Source organism: Nicotiana sylvestris, chromosome 7 (genome assembly GCF_000393655.2).
Source record: "Nicotiana sylvestris chromosome 7, ASM39365v2, whole genome shotgun sequence".
Classification (NCBI taxonomy): Eukaryota; Viridiplantae; Streptophyta; class Magnoliopsida; order Solanales; family Solanaceae; genus Nicotiana; species Nicotiana sylvestris.
In genome coordinates this window covers 19,879,205-19,899,665 of record NC_091063.1, presented here as the reverse complement: position 1 = coordinate 19,899,665, position 20,461 = coordinate 19,879,205, and the positions used below count along the sequence as shown (strand labels likewise).

At 40.7% G+C, this 20,461-nt stretch overlaps 1 protein-coding gene across 1 annotated transcript; it reads left to right on the top strand.

Moving 5' to 3' along the window:
* Positions 1-15,780: 15,780 nt before the first annotated feature.
* On the top strand, positions 15,781-16,413 carry LOC138872818 (uncharacterized). The gene has a single exon (XM_070151235.1). It carries the CDS (start codon positions 15,781-15,783, stop codon positions 16,411-16,413), a length of 633 nt encoding a protein of 210 aa, XP_070007336.1.
* The last annotated feature ends 4,048 nt before the right edge of the window (positions 16,414-20,461 follow it).

Here is a 20,461-nt window from a genome sequence, read left to right as displayed (position 1 = left end):
TACCCTAACCTGAGATCAATCTTGGAGAACACTCTCGATCCTTGAAGCTGGCCAAATAAATCATCAATATGAGGCAAAGGATACTTGTTCTTGATTGTGACTTTATTCAACTGCTTGTAATCAATGCACATTCTCATAGTGCCATCCTTCTTCTTCACAAATAGAACAGGCGCACCCAAGGTGACCCACTAGGCCAAATAAACCCTTTATCAATAAGTTCCTAAAACTGTTCCTTTAATTCCTTTAACTCCGTCGATGCCATATGATACGATGGAATAGAAATGGGCTGAGTGCCAGGCACCAAATCAATACCGAAGTCAATATCTCTGTCCGATGCCATGCCCGACAGGTCTGCAGGAAACACATCCAAAAAGTCCCTCACTACCGGAACTAAATCAATGGAAGGAATCTCGGCACTAACATCCCTCACAAAGGCCAAATAAGAAAGACAACCCTTTCCAACCATCCGTCGGGCTTTCAAGAAAGAAATCACCCTACCGGGAACATAATCCGTTGAACCTTACCACTCAATCTGTGGTACCTCTGGCATAGCCAACGTCACTATCTTAGCATGACAGTCCAAAATAGCATAACACAGAGACAACCAATCCATGCCCAATATCACATCAAAATTAACCATACAACAACAAAAGGTCCACTCGGGTCTCTAAATCCCCAATAGTCACCATACATGACCGATATACGCGGTCCACAACAACAGTATCACCCACCGGAGTAGATATACAAAAAGATGAAACAAGAGACTCGCGAGGCGTATCCAAATAATGAGCAAAATATGATGACACATATAAAAAAGTGGAACCAGGATCAAATAATACAGAGGCATCCCTGTGGCAAAAGTGAAACAATACCTGTGATCATAGTATCTGAAGCAATAACATTTGGTCTGGCTGGGAGTGCATAGAAACGGGCCTAACCAACATATGATAGACCTCCCCCTCTAGGGCGACCCCTAGTTGACTGTCCCATACCCCTAGCTGACTGGGCGAGTGGTGAAGTAACTGGTGTTGAAGTCGATGGCCTAGAACTCTGCTGCGGAGTCCCACTCAACAACCTGGGGCAGTCTCTCTTGATATGACCAAGATCCCCGCACTCGAAACAACCCCTCCTTGAACTGCTGCTCCTAATACCCCGTGGAACTACCCGTACAAACCTGAGCATACGAGGTATGATGAGAGCTCTATGTTGGAAGGACACTGAGAGATGAGTGGCCCTAAGGTGAACTGTGCTAACTATGGCCTGATAACGCCCCATAGTGAACTGGGCGAGCTGACTGAGCATGTCTGAATGGACAGCCTCTGCCGTGCTGAAACTGACCTCCAAGAGGAACACCACCAAAACTACCAGATCCTCAAGTCCTCTTGGCCTCCCTCTCAACTAGCTCCTTGCGGCGAACTAACTCTATCACTTGAGTAATGTCAACCACCTCTTCAAAAGAAGCGTCGCACACCCTCTCTCTGGTCATAAGAATCTATAACTGATATGGGAGGCCATCAAGGAACCTCCAGCTCCTCTCCCTATCTGTGGGAACCAACCAAATAGCATGACGAGCTAACTTGGAGAACCTCATCTCATATTGCGTCACAGTCATATCATCTTGATACAACTACTCGAACTGCCTGCGCAGCTCCTCTCTATGAAACTTCGGCACATACTTCTCCAAAAAAAGAATAGAGAAATGCTGTCAGGTAAGGGGCACTGCACCAATAGGCCTACGCCTCTCATAAGCCTCCCACCATGTAAAGGCAGCTCCAGAAAACTGAAAAGTAGTGAACGAGACCCCACTGGTCTCCAGAATACCTATTGTACGAAGCATCCTCTGACACTTGTCTAAGAAACCCTAGGCATCCTCGCCCTCTGTACCACTGAAAGTCTGAGGCTAAAGTCTACCAAACCTCTCCAATAGACGCTGCTCATCATTAGGCATGACCGGTACCACATAATCCTGAGCAGGCACAACCGGCTGGGCTGGTGGTGCCTTCGGTGTCTTTAGTCCCTGAACAACCTACTCGGGTGTTCGGACGGCGGGAGTCTGAGTGCCTCCTCTGGCCTGAGAAGTAGCTGCTATAGTAGAAATAGCATTTTCCTGAGCAAGACTGGTGCACATGGTCTATATCTAAGCAAGGTCTCCTAAAGACCTGTAATAACGATAGGCACAACTGGCGCCTGAGCTGGTCCCACTGGGGCATCTACACTCGGAACCTGATCCTGAACTGGGGCAGCTGGTGGATCTATAGGTGCTACCCTAGCTGTTGTGCTGACCACATCCCTGCCCCTACTATGGCCTCGACCGTGACCTCAGCCTCTAGAGGCCCCAATTGATGGTACTGGTGGTCGTCCGTCCTGACCGGTAGTACGTGTCCTCACCATCTATGAAAGAATAGAATAACAGAAGTTTAGTTACCAGAATCAATAGACTCGCATGACAAGAATTCAAGAATGTGAAGTTTTCCTAAAGGTTCTGCAGTCTCTCAAAGATAAATATAGATGTTTCCGTACCGATCCACAAGACTCTACTAAACCCGCTCATGACTTGTGAGACCTATGTAACTAAGGCTCTGATACCAACTTGTCACAACCCAAATCTATCATGTCATGATGGAGCCTGATGTGGAACTAGGCAAGCCGACTCATTTATCAAACAACTTGACATTTCAAAAATAAAAATTTCTTTAATCTATTTAATTGATGAAACATCATAAGATAATTCTGAATAACAAAGTGCGGAATAAAAAACCCGACATCGGAGTGTCACAAGTCATGAGCATCTACTAAGGACTGTTTGATAAGAATAAGAGGAATACAGTCTGGAAATCACTAATAATATCTAAAGGAAGATAGGAGGGAGAAGAGCAAGGCTGCAATCGCCATGCATTTACCTTGCTAACTCCACAAATCCGCGAGGGATGAAAATCAACGCTCGCTAGCACATCTAACAACCCCTGGATATGCACATAGGGTGTAGGGAGTAATGTGTGTACGCCTACTTAGTAAGTATTAAAGGTAAATAAAGACTAAGCAGTAGGAAACGCATAGAATCCACGTCATGAAACCTCAAAAAGTACAACATGTTTTCAAATCAATATATGAGTCAAATCATCTCGTTTTAAATCCAGTTTTCAGTAAGAATCATTGAAGATATTTTCAACAGTTTCAACAGAGACACAATGCAACTGAGAGCAAAGATGATGAATATTATAAACAGCCCCTCGAGCACAACATCACTCAAAACCAGCCCCTCGGGCATATCTCATAACACTCACTTAGGGTACCTACGCTCACTGGGGGTGTGCAGACTCCAGAGGGTCTCCTACAACCCAAGCGCTATAATCAGAAAAGACAACTCACGTGCTATAGTATCAATATCATAATTTGAACGGACAACTCACGTGCTGCAAGAATAACTCACGTGCTGTACGAATTACTCACGTGCTGCACGAATAACTCACGTGCTATGCTCTCAATATCCTCAAAAACACAGGCCCTCGGCCTCACTCATTCATAAACCTGTCAAGCCACTTGAGATATCAGTAAAAATAGGGTGCTTAGCCCAAAATATCATTTTATGCATCAAAACGGAGTAGTAAAAACTGAGTTATGATATCAGTAAACACAACATGACTGAGTATAGAATCTTAAATCAAAATAGTGAGAGGATAATAAGAAAAGGACCCTAAGGGTCCAAAAAGTTTTGGCACATGCCCAAATATGGCATTCAGCCCAATTTAAAGAAGTTCTTTCTAAATCACATAAGTATCATATAATTCAGTCAATTACACAACTTATTTAGATGCTACGGGACGGACCAAGTCATTATCCCCAATGGTGCACGCCCACACGCTCGTCACTTAGCATGTATGTCACCTACAAGTAGTACAATGACGTAAAATTCGGGGTTTCATGCTTGATAACTAGGGATTCTAGTCTATGTTATACTCCTTTTTGCTTGAGTTTTGGTCAAAAAGTGACAATGAAGTCAAAATCAGCTTAAAAAGGAGTAAAACCTGCACAAGTGCCAAGAACAAGTTAAAGCACCACTGCAGTAGTAAATCCACCGCGGCTGTAATAGACCCACCGCGATCGTGGTTCTCTTATCGCGGTCAGTAGTGGTAAAGATCAGAGAGGATGCAATTCTAGAATTTCAAGCAACGCGGCCCGCAGTTGATTCTATTCGGCTAGGGTAGCCTCATCGCTGCTGCGGTCCATTTGTTGCGGTCCGCGAAGAAGTGGTTCAGAGAACCAATAGTTTGGAAGTTTTCAAGACGCCGCTGATCGCGGTTGATATTATGCAGCAGCGGTGAAGCCATTGCGGCCGCAGTCAATTTATTGCAGTCCGCAGTAGCTAGATTCAGAGAACAAGATTTGAAGCCAAAAAGCCTTACCGCGGCCGCAGTCCATTTTCCGCAGTCCGCGGTTCCTTCTTCAGGGGCATTTTTGTCTAGAAAATTCAGCTTTTATAAATACTTCTTTTTCTGATTTTTAGGGCATCTTATCTGTAGCTGAGCATGTGAACGTTGTTTTTTGCTATTCTGAATAATTTTGTAGCTAGTTTAATAATGACTTCGAATCTTAGCTTGTAATTATATTTTATGGGTTATTCTTCATCTCAATATCTGTTTTCTTCCATTATTATGAGTAGCTAGACCCATCTGCTAGGGTTGTAGCACAACCCTAGTGTGGCTATTTGATTGGTCTTTTGTTTTAGGGCTTAGATTTTTATGGGTGGTTGATTTTTGGCCTGATTCATATTTTTTCATGTTGAATTACTGGTTGCAAACACTAATTTGTGCCTTTTTGACTTGGACTCTTCTTGAGAAAGAGAGCTTGAGTGTTACGACCCAAACCGATGGGCCGCGATGGGCACCCGGTCCCTTACTCAACTGAGTACCAATGTAACATATATTTCTTATTACATCATCATATACATGTGACATACGGCATAATAAGACAACATAATCGTTTACAAACTCAAAACATAGGCCGAACAATCTTTCACGTACATGACATAGATCTACAAGCCTCAAAGAGTACATAAATGTCATACAGGTCGGGATAGAGTCACGCCATACCAAACAATACACGTCTAAATAATACAAACCAAATAAGTAACTCTGAAGCAAATGGAGCGCACCAACATCTTCTGCTGAGCTGATAGCCTACTTGGAGGGCTCTCGACCTATCTATCAGAACCTGCGTGCATGAAACGCAGTGTCCCCAAGCAAAAGGGACGTTAGTACAAAATAATGTACCGAGTATGTAAGGCAATATACTGAAGTTAAAACTGAACTGATAATATAATAACTGAAAATAATTGGGAGTCCAAGAAAATCTGAAGATATGCTCATATGCTAATACTAACTCAACTCTCTCAAAATAATAAATAAAATAGTTGTCCGGCCCTATAAGGCTCGGTATATATATATATATATATATATATATATATATATATATATATATATATAACTGCTCTGACGTAGTAGGATCGCTCATATGAGCTTGGCCATACTAGGCTCTGTATCTTGGCCATGCTGGGCTCGCTCATACACGCTCGGCCATAGTAGGCTCGATATATAACTTACCATCTGATCAGAGGTTGCCCAATTTAGGCCTGCCCATTGATTATAACTCGATGGTAATGAAAGTACTATAATACTGTATATATGTAAATTCTCTGCTCTCTTGAAGGAAGAAGAAAATACTCAATTGAATATGAAGTCCCAATAAGGAGAATATCGTACCTTACAAAACCACGCAAATATAGGTAACTTGCGAGACTAGCAAAATATACGTAAATTCTGGGATATGATTTTTTCTTTATGACTCGTTATTAAACTTTTATAATTACGAGATCATGTAAAATGAAGGAAGTGCTTAGCCTTAACATACCTGGAGTAGGAAAAAATCCGTGTGATATTCTTGGAAAAGGTTGCACCGTACCCCTTTAGAACCACAAAATTTGTACCTTGATAAAATTCCAATAATTGTCGTTGGAATATTTTTTGGGTTGGAAAACATTTTTTTGAAGCATTCTAATGTTCTGGATTTTAACATTTTGGTTGAAAGGAACTTTTCTTGTGGCTATTAACACAATGAAGACTACTAATTCTTTAATAAGTGATAGTAAAGGTAAGGACCAAAATGAGCTTTGAGATAAGAATGGTTTTCATTCTAATGATTTTCGTCATTACTGAATATAGAAAATAATGGACATTTTGCCACCTTAACAAAGAAATGACTTAGTCATTTCTTTACATCGTGGTTAGCTGCCACGTATTAAGGGGTGGAAATTATTAAACTTTATCCACTTTTTACTTAATTAGGTAGTGTCACGTTATCCGGTAATTAACTAATTATCCGCATAATTAAAAATTATCTTAAATTACTTTAAATTCTACTTATTTTTAATACACTTTATACATTCTACTATCATGGTCATATGGTACTAGTCCATAAATATCGGGTATTAATGTCGGCCCAAATTTTATCCCAACATGCCAAACTTGGACGAAAATTCATTTTCTTTGACTTGCTTCCCCTCTTACCTTCAGGAATTTACTCATCACTTATTTGAAATAGTATAATCTTTATAATCTTTTCCTTGGACTGATGTCAATTACCTTACGACAAATTTAACGTACAATACTACGAGGTGCAACATCGTCGTAATTTAATACTGCAAAGCGTAACATCATTGTAATGTAATACTGCAAGGCGTAGCATTTAATATAATATTGCAGGACGTAATATCAACGTAATATTGCGGAGCGTAACATTATTTCCCCATTTGGAACATTCGTCCTCGAATAATGACGGATGCTCTTATCATTTTTATAACTTATAGCTCTTGTGGATACATTAATACTCTCCTTGCCATTTAGGTAGTTGTTCTGTGAATATATCCATAGTCCAAGGCATTCCCCCTAGTAGGCCTCTTTCCCATGCCATGACTTGTGATCGAATTCCTTCCAATCTCGTAACTGTTGCTACCTTCTGTCATGCAGCCTCTACGATGCTGATCTTGTAAGTGTGCCTATGCGACTCTCCTCTCCTTTTTCCTCCAGCTTTGAGCCAATCTCTAGGGCTTACTTTGTTAACATATACAAGGCTTAATAGGATGCCTCTCTGGGCATCTATAGGTGTACTGAAGTTCTTCGCTCGATACTTTGTAGATTTACGAATATTGCTATATCTTATTTCATAGACCTGGTTATCCATTCATTTGACATTAATGCATCTACGTAGGTCATACTATACCATAACTCTTACTTTGATTTAACGTTACTGAGGTCTGCAACCAACTCCAAGTTACTCTCATTGCTTATCCTCAAGACCAATGGTATAATCTCATCTCATACTGTTAAACTTTTATCCATCTATTGTTGTCTCACCTTAATGTGGATCCATCATCTACCACTAATAACTTGATGTCTTATGTAACACCGTCGCTAGTGGCTCGCATCTCATCGAGGACATTTGGAGTAATTAGATTGATACACCTAGGGGGTGATACAATACTTCCATAACCGTACTTTATAGCATCCTAATGTGACTCACCTTATATGGGTATTTTAGTCCCTTACAATTCATGAAATCCTCTTCAAGTCATTACTCACTCGAACGCTCAAACGTCATCCTTTATCTATCACAATTACACTATCATTCTACTACCAGGGCAGCATTCCATCTCTTTTAAATTCTACTAGTCTTAGACTCCTTTAAATTCATTAAAGCTATAGTGAGCTTTGTATAACATAGAGAAACTGTCTGCTATTCTTGTTTTCATGTGCTTAATCCTAAAGACTTATCCATTCTCATCACCTTTTCACTTGCCTTTACTCATCCTTACTCATGCTTCCTTAAGACTTTATCGCTCTACCATACTTTAGTTTGTGACCTATACATATCCATTTATAAACTTTCCTTCAACTTGGTTGCACCATAGATTTTCTTATGTTATTCTGGAACGTCAAGCGATACATCATATGGTCTCCAACTTTTCTCTATTCTCTTTACTAGATCTCTCAGTACTTAGAAACCATAGGCTGGAAGACATGCCGTCGACGATGCTGCTATCATTCCTGGTTATTGGATCCCCGTGCTTATAGCATTCTATCTGAAGTATGGACTATTCACGATCTTTTGCCTTTGAGTATCTCGTACGTTGTTCACCTTTATCTTACTTACCTTAAAATCTCGCACGTATCTTCTATCTCTTTCCCGACCTCCCTTCCACCTAGGTATAATTCACGTCCATAACTTGAAGCTCTATTATAATACTCGCACCTCTGGTACATATACAATCTGGTGGGAGTTTCGTACTGACTTCTTATGAAGCTGATACTTCTTCTAACTGGCTTCCTTGTAGAGACATTATAGATTATGGTTGTTGTGTTATTTCTCTTGAACATCTGATAGTAAGAGTGATTCTGTCATGTTCTCAAGCACTTCTATAATTTTTCTAGTTCCAATAATCAGACTCCTGATTTACTTGGGTGATGTAATTCTTTTAGTTTCCTCTTCCTTCTGATCAACCTTTACGTAGGCTTAAGCTATCTTCTGATCTGTGGCTCATGGTATCAGTTATTACCTTAGCCCTTTATGGGCGTTATGGAATATCCATGATACATTCTTCTAACAATTCAATCATTTGTCTATGCACTGGGCTCAACTCTTTCTTTTAACTTATATCGGAGTCTTCTATGGCTGTATGATTATCAAAAAATATGCTGCTTGGATAATGCTCCAAATTCTTGAGTGTATCCATTATGTACTAACTCTGGATCATTGATCGAATAATTTCTTTTGTTCCATCTCAGCTTTCTTTAAAGGTGTACAATTACTTTTCCTGGTCTTTCTGTCCCTTGTTGCATCCATACTTAGCTTATCTTAGTGCCCACACTTGCCAGAGTTTTCATACAACTCATATGATCTCGAATATTACTTTTAATTATTACTTCCCTTTCATTAACAACGGTAGGTGTCGTTTTCCTTTGGAATGCTTACAATGTTGTTGCAAGATTATTGTTACACGACCATTTCCTCTTTAGGTCGTTGTGTTTAGATTGAAGCCTTCTTTCTTATCTCCTCAGCTAGTCTTTCGTTGTAGTACTTAGGGAGAACCCTTGACTCTCGTAAAGCTATGAGCATATTACAGACCTTTTCGATGTCCTTACTTGCCTATAATCATCCGTAGTTGCTTATTTCCATGCCCTTGTGCTTGTATGGTTGCTTCTGAACTAATATTTTGACTGCCTTCCCAGTGACACTTTCTTTTATTCCTGTAACACTTATACGGTATCTTTAAATACCCCGACTCTTGTTTGAATATATCTCAAGTATTATAATGATATTCTTCGAGGCTGAACTCTCCATGTTGGGTTCTACTATGTTTATCTCACACGATCTGATCACTCGTCTATAACCTCATGTTTAGCCATAACTGGGATCTTCCTGACCAATTACTAACTACTCATTGGCCCATTCTCATATCAATATTCCTCGTAATCTTTCTTGGGTTATTCCCTTTGTCTTAACTTACGTCTCGCACTGGCTCCTTATTTATTAATAACAGCTCGGGCAGGAACCTTTACTTGCTCTCATTGATGTCGTGCTTGCACAATATTCTTGAATCGTAGCGTATCTGTACGATCTGGATAAGTGTCGTCTCATTCCTCTTTCATTTATTGCATTCTCCCTTACCATTCCATAGTCACTAGAACCACTTAATTCTGACGTAATGCCATATCACTCCATATTCCCCCTTTATGGAAGTATTAAGATTTATTGCTATGATGATCTATCCATAGATGTTTTACCTTTTCATCTTTGGCATCTTTTCTCAACATCAATGATCCTTACTCGACTTGCGGCAATCCTTCTGTACCAAGGATGACAAATCCCTTACTCGTGAGGGTGGCACTTAGTGTAACTGGAACACATAGTCCCTTAAGCTTAACCTTACTCGTGAGGGTGGCACTTAGTGTAACTGGCACACATAGTCCCTTAAGCTTAACTTTGCTAATATTGCTTGCTTTAGGGAAGCGTCTTCCTGAATGACCATTCTCTAAATTTCTCATGAACCTTCTTTTGTTGCCCGTTCTATTATTGCCAGAATGTGATCTAAAATTCTCATGATGCTGACTATTACCAAATCACTCAGTCCCTAATTTATACTTAGTTTATCATATTTACCAGCCCATACTGATTTCTATTACTCTGGGGTCTAACTTTTCCTCTTGGTAATCGCGTTAGAGTTACAGACATATTTCTAGAGATGAGGACATGACTGTATGGCCTATACTCTTTTGTTGTCCTAAGGTCTGTTACCCCTCGTCTCTTCCTTCACTTGACTATAGATTTTGTAATATTGTCATTGTTTGATCTACCGTTGTCCTCCATGTACCACATCTTACTCATAATGCTTCATTAACTCTTTCTTATTTCTCGCTAATATTTATGCCGATCACTTTATTCTGAAAACTCAAACAAGACATTCTTTTGCTTTTAGCTTCCCTTTGCCCCCTCCCGTGGCTCTTCAAGTTGCTTAACGTTCTCACTTTACTAGGGATGAGAGACACACTAAGGTAGTATGTATCCCTTCAAGGCTTATAGTGCATGTCTTTGTAGTATTCATATCTGGCTGCACTATTTTAAAGTGTACCATCTGGGTGTCTCACATGGAGATCTTTTAGCACATTTTCAATATCCTTCGGAAATGTCAACCGTCACAAACAATTCATCCATCATATCTTCTTATACTACTTTTATTAACCACCATAAGGCATATCTGGAATGGGTGCGACCAATTGTATATACCTCTGTTACTATTGAATATAACTCAAAAAGCTTATGTGCCTCTGTCCGAATTATAAACACTGTTAACCTTTGTTAATTGAGCGTCTCGTACTATTCTTTATCTTGCTTCTTTTGCTTGTTGAAACTTTGTATTTATCTTCTTAATCTCTCATTTTCTTTCACCATAAAGGTGGATAGTCATTCTTGCCTTAAGGCTTCTTATCAAGAGGCTTACACCTTTCAGTACGCACATGATCTGCTAAAGATATCACATTTACTTATCATAAGCATGATACAAAGTTGAGTTCCTCTAATTCAACACTTCCACAGCTATATCTCTTATCGATCATCTTTCTGAACGTAGGCATTGTCTTATTACGAATAAAAATACATGTTCGGGACTTGAATTCTTATAATTGAGCTCTACCACACGATCTAGAGTTAGAAGAAAGAGTGACAATCTTAAATGCCTTGTAGCCTCCTGTTTATAAGTGTGGCGACACACCCATAAACACGACTCTAGTAGACATGGCTTGTAGACTCCCTAGGACAAAACTACTCTGATACCAATTTGTCACGACCTAAACCAATGGGCCTCAATGGGCACCCGGTACCTTACTCAACCGAGTACCAATGTAACGTATTTTTCTTATTACATCATCATATACATGTGACATAAGGCCTAATAGGCCAACATAATCATTTATAAACTCAAAGCATAGGCCGACAAGGCCGAACAATCTTTCACGTACACGACATATGTCTACATGCCTCTAAGAGTACATAAATGTCATAAAGGTTGGGATAGAGTCCCGCTATACCAAATAATACACGCCTAAATCATACTAACCAAACAAGCAACTCTGAAGCAAATGGAGCGCACCAACATCTTCCGCTGAGCTAATAGCCTACTTGGAGGGCTCTCGACCTGGCTATCAGAACCTGCGGGCATGAAACGCAGCGTCCCCAGGCAAAAGGGATGTCAGTACAAAATAATGTACCGAGCATATAAGGCAATATACTGAAGCTGAAACTGAATTGATAATATAATAACTAAAAATAACTTGGAGTCCAAGAAAATCTAAAGATATGCTCATCTGTTGATACTGACTCAACTCTCTCAATATAGTGAATAAAATAGATGTCCGGCCCTATAAGGCTCGGTATTTATATATATATAACTGCTCTGCTGTAGTAGGCTCGCTCATATGTGCTCGGCTATACTAGGCTCAGTATCTCGGCCATGTTGGGCTCACTCATACGCGCTCGGCCATAGTAGGCTCGGTATATAACTTACCATCTTATCAGAGGTTGCCCAATAGGGGACTGCCTATCGTTATAACTCGATGCTAATGAAAATACTATAATACTGTATATATGTAAATTTAGAACCAAAAAATTTGTACCCTGATAAACTTCCAATAATTGTCGTTGGAATTTGTTTTGGGTTGGAAAACATTTTGTTGAAGCATTCTAATGTTCTAGATTTTAACACTTTGGTTGAAAGGAACTTTTCTTGTGGCTATTAACACAATGAAGACTACTACTTCTTTAATACGTGATAGTAAAGGCAAGGATCAAAATGAGCTTTGAGATAAGAATGGTTTTCATTCTAATGATTTTTGTCTTTACTGAATGTAGAAAATAATGGACATTTTGCCACCTTAACAAAGAAATGACTTAGTTATTTCTTTACATTGTGGCTAGCTGCCACGTATTGAGGGGTGGAAATTATTAAACTTTATCCACTTTTTAGTTAATTAGGTAGTGTCCCGTTACCCGGTAATTAACCAATTAGCCACATAATTAAAAATTATCTTAAATTACTTTAAATTCTACTTTTTTTAATACACTTTATACATCCTACTATCATGGTCATATGGTACCTTATATGGTACTAGTCCATAAATATCGGGTATTAATGCTCGGCCCGAATTTTATCCCAACATGCCAAACTTGGACGAAAATTCATTTTCTTTGACTTGCTTCCCCTCTTAACTTCACGAATTTACTCATCACTTGTTTGAAAAAGTATAATCCTTATAATCTCCAAATGATCATTTCCTTGAACTGATGTCAATTACCTTACGACAAATTCAACGTACAATACTACGGGTTGCAACATCACCGTAATTTAATACTGGAAAGTATAGCATCATCGTAATGTAGTGCTGCAAGGCGTAACATCATCGTAATATAATACTGCGAGACGTAATATGGACGTAATATTGCGGGGCGTAACATTGGGTATAGGAAAATCAGGCCAACAAGGAATTTGGGTGTATTCAAGAGATTGATAGCCCTAATTAAAGGGTTAAACCTAGAGATAGTAATACCCGACTTGAGCCTATATTGCTTGCACAATTTTGACACCCAATTGGTCTTGAGAAAGCCAATTAGGGCAAAGTCACTCAAGCTACCGAGAGGTATAGAGTGAGTAGTTTCGTGCATTGGCTATACTGCAATCCCATGTATAACAACTTTGCCTTAGGCTTTAGAACCCGTCAAGTATTCACCTAGGGGAAAGTCACTTCCCTAGTGCCATTCCATAAATTAAGAAAACCTCACAAAAAGATATCATACTTAGCTTAATTTCAGCATCATTAGTGATAATCTAGATTAGTGAACCATCAATGCATGTTTAGAAGTATAAACAATTACTTTGCACATTACTAGTGTAGAAAGGAACCCAATTCCCAAACATTCTAGCTCCCTGTGGATTTGATCCCGACCTCCTCGGGTAAAAGCTGCATCGACCGCTCTTGCCACTTTGTAGTGGTGTATGGTTTGGCCCGATCATTTTTTGGTGTCGTTGCCAGGAAAGCTAAACGGTTTTTGGCTATCTATCTATCTATCTATCTAGTTTTGTGTATTGTTTTTCTTTCCTTCTGTGATACTAATTTGTGTGTGTCGCCAATTCAGGTACAAAATGGCATCGAACAATAATAATGATCCTTTTGGAAATATTGTGCCAGTGGAGGAGGTAGATGACAATATTGATGATGACGTACATATAGTGCCTCAAGCTCAAAGGAGAGGGTGACAGGCAAATGATAATGTTCCAGACCCTCCCCTGTTACCTCCAAGAGTGGCTCCTCGGGTGCTTCCAAACCAAGGATATGCTAGTGCAATTGTCTCACCCCGGATCCTGGTGGGCAATTTCCAAATTACAAATGTGATATTGACTTTGTTGGAGCAGCGAGGGTATTTCACAGGTGCTCCCCATCAGAATGCTTACAAACACCTTAAAGGCTTCGTGGATACCTGTTGGGGAAGCAAGCAAACAAATGTGTCAGAGGATGCACTTCAGTTGAGATTGTTCCTTTTTTCACTTAGATGAAAAGCTTTGGACTGGCTTGAAAGGCTTTCCAAACATTCCATTATTACTTGGAATGAGTTGGCGGATAAATTCATTGCAAAGTTTTTCTCGCCGGGCCACATGGAAACCTTGAGAGATGAAATCTTAGCTTTCAGACAGGAGCCCAACAAACCACTGCATGAGATATGGGAGAGATACCAGACTATGGTAAAGGAATGCCCAAATAATGATATGACTGAGGCAATGATACAAGAGACATTCTACCGAGGCATTAACGCAACAAATTAGTGCATAGTGAACTAACTCGCCGGGGGCAATTTCATGAACACACCATATGATGAGGCTAATGCAATATTGGATGAGATGGCGGACATGTCCTACGCTTGGCAAAGTAGAGACAATGTGCCACAGGGTGACCCCAGGTCCATTCACTTGCACAAAGAGCTGCATGATCATGGGAAGGCAATAGCAAAACTGACAACAACAATGAACCAGCTAGCAAAGGCATAATTACAGTAGGTTCAAACTCCACGACAAGTAAATGTTATGGAAGGTGTCAAAATGTTAGTGAACAAAAGAAGACAAAGAGGTAAACAGAACCAAGGGAGTTCAGATCAATATGACCAAGATAGTGGTAGGTTCCAAGATGATGGGCATGACGAGTAGAGTGAAGAAGTGCAATACGTGAACAACTATCAAGGCCAAAGGGGCAATTCTTCTAACCAACAACAACAATGGAGATCCCAGGGTAATTGGGGAAATCCACAACAACAAGGGAATACTAATTGGGGGAACAACAACCAAAATTCAAATTGGGGCAACCAGAACAATAACTAGAACAATCAGGGTAATTGTAGTGGCAACAACAACAACTGGGGTGGCAACAACACTCAGGGTGGTTGGAACAATAGCAATCAAGTAAATCGGGGGCAAGGCTTTCAAAGGCCCCCAATGTATCAATCCACCCCCATTTCCATCCTGAGGTCCTAGTTCATCCAATAATGAAATGGGGAGAATTGAAATGATGTTTGAACATATGATGAAAAAGAATGCTGACTCTGATGCCTAATTGTCATCCCACAATACTTCAATCAGAAACTTGGATGTTCAATTAGGCCAAATCTCACAATCCTTGAATACTCACCTTAAGGGGGCTCTACCTAGTTATACGATAGTCAACACAAAGGGTGGGAACAATACCAGGCATGCAATGGTGGTAACTATAAGAAGTGGACGAGGCAGTGATGTGAATTTTGAGTGATAAAGTTGAGTTGCAAGAGGATGATATCCCTTTGGTGGTTGAGAATGTGACTGATGAGAACATGAATGAGGAAGTGAGGATTGATGTCCAAGATAACGAGGTGGAAACTCAGAATGACATGAACCCGTCTAGGGACCACATAATAGACATGCCGGAAATGGATGTGCCTAAAGCCAAGGCTCCTTTGCCAAGGCCACCTCCACCTTATCCATAAAGGTTCGCGAAGCAGAAAAATGAGAACCAGTTTAAGAAATTTATTGACATGATGAAGGGCTTATCAATTAATATGCCTTTGGTGGAGGCTCTAAAGCAAATGCCGGGTTATGCCAAGTTCATGAAAGACTTGGTGACTAAGAAGAGATCCATGGATTGTGAGACCATCAAGATGACTCACCAAGTAAGTGCAATTGTGCACTCGATGGCTCCAAAGCTTGAAGATCCCGATGCTTTCACCATCCCGTGTACCATTGGGAGCGCTAATTTTGCAAAGGCATTGTGTGATTTGGGTGCAAGTATTAATTTGATTCCTTACTCCGTGTTCAAAACTTTGGGTTTTAGGCAACCAAGGGCTACTTCAATGAGGATGCAAATGGTGGATAGAACTCTGAAGAGGCCGTTTTGTATTGTAGATGATGTTCTTGTTCGGGTGGACAAGTTCATTTTGCCCGTTGATTTTGTGATCTTGGATTGTGAGGTAGATTATGAGGTTTCGATCATAATGGGAAGATATTTCCTTACAACTGGGAAGGCCTTAGTTGATGTGGAACTAGGGGAACTCACCTTCCAGGTGGGTGATGATAAAGTGGTCTTTCATGTGTGCAAGTCAATGAAGCAACCCAATAGTACTGAAGTGTTCTCTTTTGTGGATCTTGTCACGGAAGTGATAGTTGATGATACTAGTACAATGATCAATGTGGAGGACCTTCTAGAGGCGGTATTGTTGAATCTTGATGTAAATGAGGATGAAGGTCGAGTGGAGTGTCAATGCTTTACATGGAATGGGCTCTTACTCTTATGAGCCTCGAAAGCTCTCTTTGGATCTTGAGAGTAGGAAGACTCCACCAACAAAGCCCTCAATCGAGGAACCTCCCGTGTGGAGTTGAAGTCGTTGCCTCTATACCTCATGTATGAATTCTTAGGCCCTAGTTCAACTTTGCTAGTTATTTTTTCCTTTTGTCTTACTAACATGTAGGTAGATGCTACATTGACGGTACTCCAAAAATAGAAGAAGGCAAATAGATGGACTTTAGCTGAAATCCGGAGGATAAGCCTCGCCTTTTGCATGCACAAAATTATTCTTGAGGAAGATGCCAAGCCCTTCGTGGAACATCAGAGGAGTTTGAATGAGGCTATGCAAGAAGTTATGAAAAAGGAGGTGATCAAGTAGTTGGATGTTGGGGTTGTGTACCCCATCTCGGATAGTTCTTGGACTTTGTCGGTGCAATGTGTGTCGAAGAAGGGTGGTATGACTATGGTTACCAATGCGCAAAATGAGATGATTCCTACCAGGACTGTCACCGGATGAAGGGTGTGCATGGACTACCGCAAGCTGAATAAAGTGACCCGCAAGGATCACTTTTCATTCCCTTTTCTTGACCAGATTCTAGATAGACTTGCTGGGCGTGCCTTCTACTATTTCTTGGATGGGTATTATGGGTACAACCAGATTTTGATTACTCCGAAAGATCAGGAGAAAACCACTTTCACGTGTCCGTATGGTACCTTTGCCTTTTCTAGGATGCCATTTGGGTTGTGTAATGCACCGGCTATATTCTAGCAGTGTATGGTGGCCATATTTACCGACATGGTGGAGGACATTTTGAAGGTGTTCATGGACGACTTCAATGTTATGGGTGACTCGTTTTATGAATATTTGAAAAATCTTGACAAGGTGTTGGCTCGGTGTAAAGAAACCAATCGTGTCCTTAATTGGGAGAAATGCCACTTTTTGGTCGAAGAGGGAATTGTCCTCGGCCATAAGATCTCAAAGCATGGCATAGAGGTGGGCAAGGCTAAAATTGAAGTGATCTCAAAGCTTCCTCCTCCTACCTCAGTTAAGGGGGTTAAAAGTTTTATTGGGCATGCGGGGTTCTACTGAAGATTCATTAAAGACTTTTCTAAGGTAGTGAATCCCTTATGCAAGTTATTGGAAAAATATGCCAAGTTTGTATTCAATGAAGAATGTATGAAAGATTTTGAACTCCTCAAGTACAAATTGACAACCACTCCTATTATTACCACACCCAATTGGAGCTTACCTTTTGAGCTCATGTGTGATGCAAGCGATGTTGCGGTAGGATCAGTTTTGGGTCAAAGAGGGAATAATATGTTTCACCTGGTGTATTATGCAAGCAAAACAATTAATGATGCTCAAGTGAATTACACGGTGACGGAAAAAAAGTTGTTGGCTATTGTGTTTGCAATGGAGAAGTTTAGGCCTTATCTCATGGGTGCGAAGGTGATAGTTTATACCGACCATGCCGCACTCCGATACTTGATGACGAAGAAGGATTCTAAAGCTCGATTGATGAGACGGGTCTTATTGCTTCAAGAGTTTGATTTGGAGATTGTGGACCGGAAGGGGTGTGAAAACCAAGTGGCGGACCACTTGTCCCGCTTGAAGGAGGAGGGGAGGCCCTGTGATGGCCGTGAAATTAATGATTATTTCCCTGATGAGCAACCCCTCTCCATATCAGTGAATAACATGCCATGGTTCGCGGATGTTGCCAACTTCCTTGTGAGTGGTATTGTACTGTGTGAGCTCTCTTCTAACCAAAGAAAGAAGCTTGAATGGGATAGTTTGGACTACTATTGGGATGAGCCTTACTTGTTCAAGATCTGCACTGACGGTGTGATCTGAAGATGTGTCCCGGAGGAGGAGCAATTGAGTATTTTAGAGGCGTGCCATTCCTCTCCCTACGGTGGCCATCATGCTGGGGCGAGGACAGCTTTAAAGGTTCTTAGTTGTGGTTTTTACTAGCCAACATTGTACAAGGATGCAAGTGAGCTTGTGAAGAGATGCGACGAATGTCAAAGAGCGGGTGGAATTTCAAAGAAGGATGAGATGCCTCTTACCAATATTCTCGAAGTTGATATCTTTGATGTGTAGGGCATTGATTTCATGGGCCCGTTTGTTAGTTCATGTGGCAACACATACATTCTAGTGGTAGTTGACTATGTTTTAAAGTGGGTTGAGACCATGGTTTTACACAATAATGAGGCCTAGAGTGTTGTTGTGTTTCTCAAGAAGAGTATTCTTACTAGGTTTGGCACTCCTCGAGCAATCATAAGTGATGGGGGGTCCCATTTTCGCAAAAGAGCTTTTGACACTTTGCTTGCTAAGTACGGTGTCAATCACAAAGTTTCTACCCCTTATCATCCTCGGGCGAGTGGCCAAGTTGAAGTCTCAAATAGGAAAATCACGAGTATATTGTCAAAGACGGTCAATGAAAATATGACTGATTGGTCAAAGAAATTGGATGGTGCTATATGGGCCTATAGGACTGCCTACAAGACTCCGATTGGTATGTCTCTGTACCGATTGGTGTTCGGGAAAGCTTGCCATCTACCGGTTGAGTTGGAACACAAGGCCATGTAGGCTTTGAGAAAGCTAAATCATGAATAGGATGTGGCAGCAAATCTTCATGTGGAGCAGCTTAGTGAACTTGATGAATTCCGATTTCATGCCTACTCCAGTTCGTCCTTGTATAAGAACAAGATGAAGTACCTTCATGACAAGTATACTCGTGGCAAGGAGTTCAAAGTGGGTGATTTGGTTCTCTTGTTCAATTCTCGGTTACGTCTGTTTCTGGGAAAGCTTAAGTCGAAATGGAGTGAACCTTCTGAAGTGGTGCTTGTGACTCCATTTGGTGCACTTGACTTGAAAAACAAAAATGGAGAGATCTTTAGAGTTAATGGGCACAGAGTCAAGCACTATCTTGGCAAGATTGATGACAACCACGTGGTGGCAATGATCCATCTAAGGTGATTTGATAGTAACCTGCGTTGTACCGCGACGTTAAATCAAGCACTTCTTGGGAGGCAACCCATGTGTTTTTATTTCTTTCTTTTTTATTTCATTCTCAGTGTAGGATCTGTTTTTGGACTAACTGGCTGTGAGATGTGTGTAGGGATGTTTTAATGCAGTGCAGGACCAAGTTGGAAAAATGTTGCACTCTCTGAAGTTTGGACTGCTACCACGATGGGCTCACCACGGAGGAGGTAACTGACCGCGGTCAGCTGTGCTAAATGTCCAAAAGTGATAGTTCTCTGAAGTTTCAACCGCGACACAATGCATTTTTTGTGGTCCACAGTGCCTTACCGCGGCCGCGGTGCATTCTCTGCGGTCCGCGGTGGATTTTCTGCGGTCCGCAGTGGGTACGTAGTGTGGGTCCCAGGTCTTTTTCTATAAATAAACTCACAAGCCCTATTTTACAGTATTCACTCATTTTCACTTTAAAAGGGCATAAAACATTATTCATCAAAACCCTAGGTTGCACAAATTCAAGTATTGATTTTCAATCATCTGCTTTGCACATCTGGTAACTTCAATTACTCATGAATCTTTAATTTTGTTCTTATTTTCTTCTAAATTGATAGGTTTAGTTCTTTCTTTTTTCTTCTTCATCTGTTTTCTATAAAATTAGTCTTAGGAGCCCATAATGTTAATTAGATTAGGGCTAATTTAGCTCTAAATTGTTATTAACTACCTAGGGGTGTTGTTTGTTTTTTTACTTGTGCTAAAATACATAAAACCTAGAAACCCTAGGTCAATGTTGCTTCGTTTTGCCTACCACGACTGCGGTTGAGTTTTTGCAGCCCGCGGTGCCTTACCGCGGTCGTGCATCAATTTTCACGGTCTGCAGTACCCCCCAACAGAGGGTGGGTAGTCTGAATCCCACCCCACCGCGGTCACGGTGCAATTTCTTGCGGTCTGTGATGGTATCTTTGCGGCCGCGATGCTTTTTCCGCGGTCAACTGTCTCCAAGCATACTCTTCATTGCTTCTTCTGGTATTGATACTAACAAATATTAACTGAATTCTCCTTCTAGACAATGGTTAAATCA